Here is a 12,589-nt window from a genome sequence, read left to right as displayed (position 1 = left end):
CTTGCAGGTTAAGGATAAATAAGTTTAGGATTTAGTAAATGTTATTGCAAATAAAATTCATTAATACAAAACAAAATCATTTATTATGTTTAATTTTTTTTATTTATTATTTTAATAATATATTTTTTTTTTGTTAAAGTTAATTATTTTAAAAAATATTTTCTTTTTTCACTCTACATACATAAACTCAGTTCACGCTAGAGGTATGTACTATTACGAGTAACGAGCTCGGTAAGTAGAGCATTTGTTATTGGTCACTATTGGTAGTAAGCATATCTGCTTATATGGATTTATAATAAGAAATTACCTCAACTTATTTATGTCCCTTCACATAGCATAACATATACATATAATTCATATTCGGTTGAGGAATATTGATTTGTCTGTAAAAATTTCTTGGTTCAATATCCCTGCCCTCACTTGGTTCAATGAAGGCCATATAGACACACTGGATATAGGACATAAGTAGACAACATCTACGAACATTTCACTCTGCATTTCTCAAAATCTGTAGGTGTCAATGTATTTTAGAGTACATAGATAGAGAATATAGGTGTATATTTTAGTCTGAATTTCACAGAATCTATCAACGTTTGTGTATATATCACTTCTCATTATATAGAATCTATAGTTGTCAACATCTGTTACTATTATATATTATCATCTTTTAGTAACAGTAAAAACTGTGTGCGTATATATTAATTTTCATTATATAGAATCTATAGATGTAAACATTTGACAACTATAATTCATTATTATCTTTCATTAACATCTCTTGGTATTATTTAACAATCACCTTAATAAATTAAATTTTTGGCTGCCCATGCAGCTGTTTGGAGTATTGCCAAATATTCATCATTAGTGGTCTTTGCAACAGTTGTATAGTCAGTCAGAAAATCAATTAATCAAATTAATATAAAAATAATTTTTATTGTTGTAGTTATCTACTTTTCCAAACCTCTCTATTTAACAATTACTTAAAACTGTCTTAGTAGTGAACAATGTCTAAGTGAGGGAATTACAATGGTAATTACTATCGACTTTTGAAATTTTATGTTTTGAGTAAAACTACCATAAACATATCGACTTAAGTATCTAGATCTATATAAAAGATTTTAGATTTTTATATACAAGTTATGAACATTGATTTTTTATGTACATTAACCAACTCAGCAGCCATTTTAAATATAAACAATAACTTCTTTAATTAACCAAATAGGCCGATTTCAAAATTCTTATCTTAAATTCAATGTTCTAGTATGTACCAACAAAATGGCGTTAATGTCAACTTGGACCGAAGAAGTTCTGTCAGCACTAACGCCAATCAACCAACCATCGTGTATATGAATACATTAACCCTTGTCGTTTAAGTATGGTATGGTCACATCAGCAAATAATAAATTAATATAAATAATAAATATATATTATAAACGGCTAAAAAAAAATAACATAATAATTATAATGTAATATTTATACAATATATTATAAATTAATTTTAAATAATGTTACGCGTTGGTATAATCATAAATTTGTATTTATATTGAAAATTGTTTATAAATTTAAGTTTCAAACAAGAAATTATTGTTATTTAATAAAAGAATATTATAATATTTAAAACTTCAATATAAGGTACTTAAACTTTTAAGTACAAATTTAAAAAATATAAATTTACTTAATCGATCTGTCCCGTGAAGAGTAAAAAAGCTAAGTGGCTTTTTGAGACAAAGTTATAGATAACTTCCCTTGCGAAGCATTTGTTCTGTGATTGTTATGTAGTAGTTTCCGGAAAAAATAGATTTTAAAGATATATATCTTTGACAGTTTGTCAGACTATTCATTTTAGGGGTTTTAAGGTACAGTTTGTCCGACTATTCATCAGTAAGAAAAAAAGGTTTAATTAACTCAATTTAAAACAATGGATCAAATTTTTATCTCTTCCAGTTTTAATTTGAAATTTAATTTAATCCCTCGATTTAAAAAAATGAATTTAATTTTTATCTCTTTCGATTTTTTTGCAAAAAGTTTGTGAGTAAAACGCACATAATCGCTTATTATGGGAAGCGCAAAATATCTGATAACTTGCCACTGCTACAACCAATAAACGATTTCTAGAGAAACAGGAAAACAGAAAAATAAATCTGTTTTCATTTCTTTAAATTTGAATAACCCTCAAATTTTTTTTAACAATAATTGCAAAAATAACACTCTGTAATATGGGTTGAATACTACTACTCTATCTGAAAATTTCGCTTTGTGATAATATTATGAATCATGAATTAGAAGGTACAAGAGGTCATTATGATACAATGCAAAATCTCTCAAAATTATAATAATAATATTTTCATAAGGAGCATTTTTTTAAGTAAAACAGCTCTATTCCAAACTATCATTATTAAACTATTGGTGTTAACCCTCTTCTTTTTTCAATGTGTCCTGCACCTTTCCGTATAGATTTAGCACTTTTTCGCTTTAATTTAGAAAGCATTCGAAAGGTGCCTTTCTACAAAAAGTTGTTCTTATTAGACACACTCTTTAAAACACTTTTATTTGTCTTTCTTTCTTCTTTCCTACTTCTTTTTTCTATACTGCCCGTCCTTATTTTTATGTTTTATAAACCTTGCACCCAAAGTTGGTACTTTTTGCATTGCTATTGCTAAAAAAACCGAAAATACATATGTATGTCTTAGTCTTATATATATGGAGAACTTTTCCTTTCACTAAAAAATAAAATGACTAGCAGGAATAGATCATTTAAAAGGGTATGTACTTGAGATATTAAATACAGAAATATCACACCGAGAACTTTTCCTTTCACTAAAAAATGCAGAAATGACTACAAAATTAACACATCGAGTAACAAAAGTAACGGAATAGATCATTTGACACTTTATGTACTTGAGATATTTACGAAATATGGTATTCTTAAATTGCTAGTAATTTGTAAGCTTTAATGTAAATTTATAGTATGATCTGTTATATGTTTCGCTTATAAGAATTAATAGAACACAAAAAAAAGCTTTCTTAACTTGTATAATAGTACCATAGTAATATCATATACACGATACTAACTAACTAAACTAGTAATACTAGTTATTAATATATACATAATAAAAAGAGAAAAGATAAGGAAAAAAACTAGAAAATATATATATTATAAAAAAATAATTTCTTGATGATTTCATGATGTAAATCGATAAAACTAACTATGTCTGTATTGGCCTATATTTGATTTTATTTTCCGAACTTTCAAGAGTCATTCCATCTTTCATCTTATCTTCAATCTTATTATAGAAACTTCCAAATATTGAATAGTTGACTAATTAGACGAAATCGGTCAAACAAAGGGGTTAATGACACCTTTTAATAGATATTAAACTCAACATTAGATAAACAGTTCGTCTTACTGTAGTTGTAGTTATGTGTGAAAGATAAGAGACATAAGTTGTTATAGAAAATAGTACTTGAGATAAAACTTTTCTTGTATAGAAAACATGGAAAGAATAATAATTTTAATTCTCACAATAATTTATAAGCTTATAATATTACTAAATAATCATGTATTGCAAAATTTTTGGTATAAATTTCTTTATAATTAATTTATTTATTACTTATTTGAAATTCATATTCATATTATTATTTGATGCCAACCAGATTAAATCCGAAATAACTTATACCAACAAATATATGTTATATAGTTTTAGTTCAATATTTGTACTATAAGCATATATTATTATTCGTATCTGTATTTTTACAAGAATACATTATAATTCTATTTAGTATAGTAATTAAATAATTGATTGTTTAAACTAGTGTTTACCTAATTTAATCTTAAAAATATAAATGTCCAGTGCACTCATTTAGTTTATAATTATCTTTTGTTTATATTTTGTTTTCATTATAAAATAAAAGAAAATTATTCTGACTCATATCCTTTTAGCTTAGTTTAAAAAGATCGACTTAAAAAGTATTAAAAACGAATTTTTAGAAAATAAATTTCTAATAAAATTAATTATTTTATATATTAATTGTTGAAATGAAAGTCAAAAATACATTAAGTAAAAAAAATATAAAAAATTAATATTGAAAATATGTACATTGATATTTCTATAAAATGTTCTTATATCCATTTTAAATGAAAACAAAAATATAATAATAATTATAAATATATATATATATATATATCTATATGGTTTTCATATCTTATGCGAAATATTTTTTTGTAGCTATGCTGGCGTGGCAAATTTTCTACTATACTACAATTCAAGACTTTTTACTTGACAAAGTAAAATTAATAATTATTTAAAAATTATTAAAATTTACAAAGATTAATAAATTCTTGAAATTCTTATATGTACTATAACAATATTATTCTCTCCTTAAATAAAAATAAAATAATTAACATAATGCAATAAGCAAAAATATATATATACATTGTGACCGAAAAGTTTCCGGAAATTTTAAATAAAACGCAAAATTCTTAATCTTCATCAATATTTATTTTATCTCCTTCAAAATATGCTCCATTAGAAGCGATACACAAATGCCAACGTTTCTTCCAATCATCAAAACATTTTTTATAGGCGCTTTCCGGTATGGCTTTGAGTTTCCTCTGCGAATTCTGTTTTACGTCTTCTATGGATTCAAAACGCGTTCCTCTGAGTGGTAATTTGAGTTTGGGAAACAGGAAAAAGTCACACGGTGCAAGATCAGGTGAATACGGGGGCTGTTCGATGGTATTTATTGAATGTTTGGCCTTAAAATCGTTGATAATGTTGGCTCGGTGCGAGGGAGCATTATCGTCATGAAAAATCCATGAATTATCCTTCCACAATTGAGGCCGTTTACGGCGGATATTTTCACGCAAACGTCTTAAAACAGTCAAATAATAGGCTTTATTGACTGTTTGTCCTTCAGGGACGAATTCATGATGCACCACACCACGAATATCGAAGAAAACAATCAGCATTGCCTTGATTTTCGAGCGACTTTGGCGTGGTTTTTTCGGTTTCGGCTCGTCTTTTCCTCTCCATTCCGATGATTGTTGGCTTGTTTGCATGTCGTACTCGTAGACCCATGTCTCGTCACCCGTTATGATGCGTTCCATGAAAGTTGGATCGGAATTGGCACGATCAAGCATGTCTAACGAGACCTGTCCACGATGGTGTTTTTGGAACAAATTGAGGTGAATCGGAAAAAGCCGAGCGTTGACACGTCGCATACACAAATTGTCCACCAAAATCAAACGAGCCATCTCACGACCGATGCCTAGCTCTCGTGCTATCTCTCTAACACTCACATGAGGATTTTTGAACACGATTTCCTTTGCCTTTTCAATGTTTTCGTCGGTGGTAGAGGTCGAAGGTCGTCCAGAACGCGGCATGTCTTCGACGGTCGTACGACCGTCCTGAAAGGCTTTGTACCACTCATAAACTTGAGTTTTCGATAAAACTGATTCCCCATAAGCCTTTTGTAGCATTCGCAACGATTCTGCACACGAAATTTCGTTCGAAACACAAAATTTGATGCAAACTCTTTGTTCAATATTTTTTTCCATTGTTTTTTTCGCAACGCACTACTGAGGTGAACTGGTTTCAACAGCTGCCGTAAACGAACTGTCTGACAGATCGCGCTCATTTTTGGCATAGTAATTAAGGACAGTGCTGCCAAACTACATAAACTTAAAATATCGAAAAATATACAGCGCGCGAATTTTAAATGAGAATTTCCGAAAACTTTTCGGTCACAATGTATGTATATAAAAAAGAAATGAAAGAAATAAATACATAGAATATATGTTTGTATGTGAAAAATTTATTTAAATGTTTATATATATATATACTAATGAATGTACAATTGTTTACAATAAAATAAGTATATACTATATATCCATAACTTCTACAGAAATATTTGAACTAATTTATGTTACTAAATCAATGAAAAAATTGATTATAGTATATAAGAATGATTGTAAAATTATATTTTAAATATTGAATAAAAATTTATGTTTCATGTTAAAAAAAGTTTATTTATTTGAATTTTTTTTATATAAGAAATTAATTAAAAAAATGGATTTTAACTAATATATATAAACAGACACCTGCAGATTTTGACTTGTCGAATACACAGTAAGACTATCCAGAGTCCAGTTCATCTATTCGGCTTTCGTTAAATCGTATTTAAATTTTCTTCACAATAAATTAATCTATCTAATGTACTTATTTAGTTCATCTAATTTAATAACTCAGCCTATATATACCGATATCTATAGATTCTATAAAATGCAGCGTAAAGCTTTTAACCATCTCATCTTTTTGTGTTCTGCCATGCGAGAAAGGACGATACTAAGCTTTCTTTGAAACTTTTAAGGTCTGGGATTTTTCAAAATCAGCTTAAGTGACTCTTAATATTCAAAAATATATCAAAACAAATTATACAATTATTACTTATAATAATAAAAAAATAGTTTATCTACTTTTACTATATTGGAATGTAGCTGCTCCACGTGTAGAATAATGTTTATATGTACAAAAAATGACTTGTTTACTTCATATAGGAACCTGTGATATAAATATTAATTATAAATAAAATGTTATTAATAATTCTATCCATTAGAAATAACAATTAATAAATCAAAAAGTTAAAATTTAATGCGACAAACTATGGCATTACCTAACAATTCCATCAAAGTCATTCACAAAATTAATGCGATGATGTTGTTAATTTTCTTAACAAATATAAACACACTATCGAGTTTATTATAATTACTCTTATATATACTCTTATATATATATTTTTACAAATTTATTATTTCTAAATAATAAAAAGCCAAAGTGCTAAGTCATTTATGGACTAAATGGGCACCAATAAAATTTCACTCAAATTTTAATGAATAAAAAGTTCGTATTGAGCTAAACGGACACATAAAATTAAATCGAAGAAAAACTTTCATTTTTAATGACCCAAAAACATGTAATCGAAAAGAAATAAATATACACGAGTATTTGAGACATCTTCAAGAAAGAAGCCAATGAATTACATAAACAGTTTTCAAAATTTGGTGTCACGCATCTGAGCCACTTAAAAAAAAGGGTTATCGGTGGGTTTCCAAAATTTGTTCTGAGATTATTGAGAGCAATGCAAGAAATGAGAGAAGCAAACAGCTTTGAAGAGGTACAAAGTGATTTAATTAATTCTGTTGAATATTTTAGAAAATTGACATAATCACTATTATATCCGAAAGTTTTTTTTTATAAAATAAACATAAATACATAAAGTGGGACAATTCAGAAGTATATGGTAATTCTGCACGCTTATAAAATTTTATAAACAGGTTACCACGTTATTAAGCCTTTAATTCAAATAATTTATTAAATCTTTGGTAAAATATCCCATCATTCATATTTTAATATTTAGTCTGAATACAACATTAAAGCATGCCTCTATTTTTCATCTTACATTAAAGCATGCCTTAAATCTTCATCTTACTCTTGATGAAGGAATTTAATATCTAACATTATTATAGCTTTAAAGCCAAGTATAACTAATGATTGTATTAAATGTATGTCAACAGACCAGAAGTGAAAAGTTATCAACCTTTACAACTTAACCAAGGAAGAGCTGGAAAAATATTTGATATAATATGTATTAAAACATCAATTAAATTTGCTTATAAATAATGAAAATGTTGTAAGTACGTGGTATCAGAGCAGCATCTCCTTCCCCATCCCAATTTTTATTTAATAACGTTTGTCATCAATTTTTTGAAAACTTATCTCATCTCAATTCACAGTTTACATGTCGTTTGTTCTGCGAAAGCATAATTGGGGCTTTAACTTTGAGTGACAATTTTTGCGATGGAAATATTTAACCAAACTAAAAATTTAATTCGATCATTTTTAATTTCATTAGTACTCAAAAAAAATTTAATTAATTTATAAATAATAAAACGGACTCCGCATTGATATCACTTTATATGAGAGCTCCTATAGAGTAAAATATATAGAGCTCCTATATCACCCAATGGGTCTGTATATCGATTATACTCTTATTCGATATCCAAACTTTAATATAAAATGAAATTTCAACTATTTTTTCGTAAGCCGGCAACCTTAAATTTCATCCATAAAAAATAATGTTGTAGCCAATATCCCATCTCTTGATGTAGATGAGTATCATTAGATCAGTTTAAGCGAAAATTCCATGTAATTTATTTTGTTGTATGATAACCATACCAATTATGATAACCATTACTATACATCGTTAAGAGAAATGTAATAGGCTGTATTAGACTCCTTTGTATAGAGATTACTTAGTAACCTCGTTCATTCAGATCGTTTCACCGGTTTATAAAAATCATAAATTCCATTTGGTACTAAAAAATTTTTAAATTTATGTATTAAATTTCTAAACCCTACTATGTAATCTATACATATTTGATGTGACGTTATCATGCATATCACTAAGTAACCCCACTCTTTACATTCCAACTAAAGAACGGTTAGACGTATAAAAAATTTTTTTAAATCAAATTCATGGGGAATTTAATATTATACAACTTATATAATGACGCGATTTTAAAAATAATCCGATTTTTATGACCTTAGCTCTGGAATATATTGGCTCGATACCAATGCTTGAGCCTATTAGCAAATTGCTTTGATGTCCAAAGTATACTTGGATATCAAATTACTCGAAGGTTCAAAAAGTCGAATAATATATGAAGCACGAGTTCGTACATATTTATATAAATAATTTTAGTGACCATTAATATGGCTACGGAACCCTATTCTATTAACGCACTATACAATTCGTTTGATTGTTTTGTTTATATCGCACTCCCTTTTTTAATTTGAGTCTCAAACTAAATTGCATTAATTCTTTCGTAAACTTTATCTGAACAACTTTTATTCCATTTACAACTTTTATTGAGTTAAGACGTGTTTCGGACTTCAGTGCTACGCGACGGTGCAACTTAATTTTATTTTTCAAAAATTTTGAGTTCTTGTTATTCGAAACTCTACACCAAGAAAATAAAAAAAAAATCAGTGTAAGAATGTAGTCAAAACAACATTTATCTGTGAAATATTATCAAGACAAAATTAGGTCATTCATGAGTTGCATATTACTTATTAAAAAGTCAACGTACGGAAAGTAAACAAAAAATCAAGATATTTCGTTATAAAAATAATCATTTTTATTAAAAAAAAAATCACAAAAAAAAATGCACTTAGAAATAATAAATAATATATGGTGTTTAATTATGTTTTTTACTATAGGAACACATGAGAGATATTATCGAATAATTTAAAAATTTCCAAAACTTAAGAAAAAATATTTATGTATGTATTTTAATAATTTTGCAATTGATGTGAGAGATAAAAAATATTTTTAAATCTTTTAGAAAAAAAAAAATTTAATAGAAAATAATTTTATTAATAAATTAGGACTACGTGTGATGTTAATAAAAATAAATTACTTTTGAAAAATAGTAAAACATTTTAATATTATCAAAATTGAATTTATAGAAAAAAAATGTGCATTTGTATAAAAAAAATAATACATTATAATTATTTATAAAATAAAATAGTAAACAATAAATATTTTGACCATTTCAAAGATAAACTAGCGGATATGACAGCTATTTGTAAATGCTTCAAAAAAATATTTTTAAATTTATCCAATATGATTTGATGCAAAATTTTGGTAATAATGATAATCACTTATCATTATTTTTCTAGTTTTCAAGGATGATCATCAAGTCATTCCAGTTGTTTTCCATTTTTTCAGCAATCCACTCATGTGATAATTAACACTCGGCAATTAACTTGCACTATTCTCTCTGGTAATAACACAAGAAGAAAAAGAAACTTCTTCTTCTTGATGATGGATTCGACAAAACTGGGCTCAATATGTGATATCCGCTTACTATGCGGCTCTATTCTCTCTTTTAACAGATAAAGGAAGAGTTTCTAGCTCTTATTCGTGATAGATTCGAGACAACGCGGAACAATATGTGAATAGACAATGTGGAACTGAAGAATATGATGGATCTTTTCTGTTTCTTTTCTGTTACAATTTTAGTGTGTTTGTAATCAAATTGCCACTGATGACATTTAAATGTCGCTTACTAGCTTTTCTCCGACATTCTATCTATAACAAATCCTGTTATTTTTAATTTTTCAGTTTTTAAGTCTGATTATATCCCATCAAAAACATTATATTACTTTTCATTATATACTAGATGTGTTTCAGCATTCCTTTTGAGTGAAACGCTAAACTTCTTTCTTTTCTTGTTTCTAAAGAGAAGTCACAAAAAAGGAATAACTTAAGAGTTTTATGGGAAATCTGATGTAGGAAAATCGTTATCATTTATTGATGAACTTAACTTTAATCATATAGACTTCATTAAATCAGAACAGCTTGGTCGTGAGCTCGGACAATATCAAAAAAATGCAGAAATGCCGATAAATGAGAACCTGTAATCTGGAACAACTAATATTAAAGAAATAAAAAATTAAATAAAAAAAATTGTGGCATCAGTATTTTGAAATGTACATAGAATAATATTCATCCTTGAGGTACCTTGAGGGATTATTCATCAAAATTAAATACAATATAATGAAATATTATTGGTATATTTGAATTATTATATCACAAAAAAAAACAATAGTTTCAAATAGTAGAAAACACTATTCTGCCAACAAAGTTCATATATTCACATCACACAAATTGATCTGTCCACCCAACATTTTCTTTAAATCTGGCGCCTAGTGTGTGTTCCATTTTAGCGAACCTCAGAAAGATACTCCGAGCAAAAGATTTGAATGAAATACAGAAGTGTTTGTTAAGAATTAGAATAAGAAAAAGTAAGATTAATAATTATTAATCTGTAAGAAAAAAATACCCAAAATATATTGTTCTAGAAAAGGAATTCGTTTTAAATACTAAATACTATATACTACTATATACTATATATAAGCATTTAAATTCTTATTGAGGGCGAAGGACCCAGTAGTTTAGTTCCTTATTCTTAATTAACTTTAAAATTAATTTTATTGTTAACTCACAAATAAATAAATAAATTCTCATTGAAATATAAAAGTGTATAGTGTTAAAGAATTATCACTGAATAACATAAATTATATGTTCACTACATTTTAATAACATTTCCTTAACTTTTATTTACACAGATGCCCTTTTCAAGTTATTTCGCAGCGAATGTGCCATACGAGCAAGTTGAAAAACTGACCACATCAACCGGTTGCTCTTATATCTATTCATCCTCACAACCATCGGTCCCGATTGTGGGTGATTGGAGAACTCGTTACTGTACACTAGACAATAGTTTTCAGGATGTTTTAGAGCGTGTTCATAGCTTCGAAATACGCAAAGAGGATGTTTGGATTGTGACAAGTACTAAATGTGGCACTACTTGGACTCAGGAAATGACTTGGCTAATTTTAAATAATTATGATTTCGAAAAGGCAAAAGAAATTGATCTCACAATACGATCACCATTCTTAGAGTAGGTATAGCTATAGGTAAGACTATTGTTATTAATTATATATGTATATTACAGATTCAATGGAGTTGTGCCAAATGTACCACATGATACAATTGATGCTGCAGATAAATTAGACTCTCCGCGTTTGATAAAATCACATTTACCTGTGATGTTACTACCCAAGCAAATTTGGACGAAAAAACCAAAGGTTCAATAAACTTTAATATAAACATTAATCTCAACCAATCCAATGGTTATATATTACTTTTCTAGATTATTTATGTTTTTCGAAATCCTAAGGATGCAGCTATATCTTATTATCATCACTGGCGTGGTATGGTTGGTTATACAGGCACAAAAGAAGATTTTATGCAATTATATATGGATGGATATGTTAATTTCAATCCATTTTGGCCACATGTTTTGGACTTTTGGCAAATGCGACATGAACCAAATGTATTCTTTACCAGTTATGAACGCATGAAGAAAAATTTATCAAGTGTTATAAAAGATATTTGTCATTTCTTAGAGAAAGATATAACAGAAAAGGAACTTACACAACTTGTCGATCATTTATCCTTTGACAAAATGAAAGATAATCCAGCATGTAATCATGTTAAGGAATTTGAAAGTATGAAAGCTGCTGCTGGTAGAGAAGTTGAAGAATTTAGGTAATATAATTTGCTTTATTAATAATAGTGTTTGAAATATATTATTACAAAATATAATTTGTTTAACTTATGATATTTATATATAATATTATAGATTTGTACGTCGCGGTATCGTTGGTAGTCATAAGGATGAACTACCCTCCTCAGTAATTCAAGAATTTGATGATTGGACTGAAGATAATTTAAGGCCATATAATTTGACTGTCGAAGATATTATTAATTATTCAAAATATTAATATTGGTTAAAGGTTTATTTACATATTAAGGATAAATATGTTAATGCAATCAAATATTTATTATAAGACTATGTATTTTTATCGATCAGTAATTGCAACAACAAAAATATTTTATTATGTTTAATTAATTTAAGTTTTTATGTTTAAAAAATATAATATAACGCAAAATTAATTATTAT

General features: G+C 27.4%; 1 protein-coding gene across 2 annotated transcripts; it reads left to right on the top strand.

Annotated features, from left to right (window-relative positions):
- The first annotated feature begins 8,911 nt into the window (after positions 1-8,911).
- LOC119678833 (sulfotransferase 1 family member D1-like) lies at positions 8,912-12,502 on the top strand. 2 transcript variants are annotated; one of them, XM_038090894.1, is made up of 5 exons: positions 8,912-9,046; positions 11,190-11,524; positions 11,579-11,711; positions 11,777-12,174; positions 12,269-12,502. In XM_038090894.1, exons 2-5 carry the CDS (start codon positions 11,190-11,192, stop codon positions 12,408-12,410), a joined length of 1,008 nt encoding a protein of 335 aa, XP_037946822.1. In that variant the 5' UTR covers positions 8,912-9,046; the 3' UTR covers positions 12,411-12,502. The 2 variants fall into 2 exon arrangements, with proteins under 2 accessions (XP_037946822.1, XP_037946823.1); XM_038090895.1 differs by lacking the exon at positions 8,912-9,046 and adding an exon at positions 9,059-9,150.
- The last annotated feature ends 87 nt before the right edge of the window (positions 12,503-12,589 follow it).

The sequence above is a fragment of the Teleopsis dalmanni genome, chromosome 2 (genome assembly GCF_002237135.1).
Source record: "Teleopsis dalmanni isolate 2A chromosome 2, ASM223713v2, whole genome shotgun sequence".
NCBI classification, from domain to species: Eukaryota; Metazoa; Arthropoda; class Insecta; order Diptera; family Diopsidae; genus Teleopsis; species Teleopsis dalmanni.
Note: the sequence above shows the minus strand (reverse complement) of the source record. Positions and strands in the feature narration are given on the sequence as shown.

Coding starts and splice junctions, on each gene's coding strand:
- LOC119678833 (XM_038090894.1), top strand. CDS start 11,190: ATGCCCTTTTCAAGTTATTTCGCAGCGAATGTGCCATACGAGCAAGTT. Junction 11,525..11,578: donor ATACGATCACCATTCTTAGA/GTAGGTATAGCT, acceptor TGTATATTACAG/ATTCAATGGAGTTGTGCCAA. Junction 11,712..11,776: donor TTTGGACGAAAAAACCAAAG/GTTCAATAAACT, acceptor TTACTTTTCTAG/ATTATTTATGTTTTTCGAAA.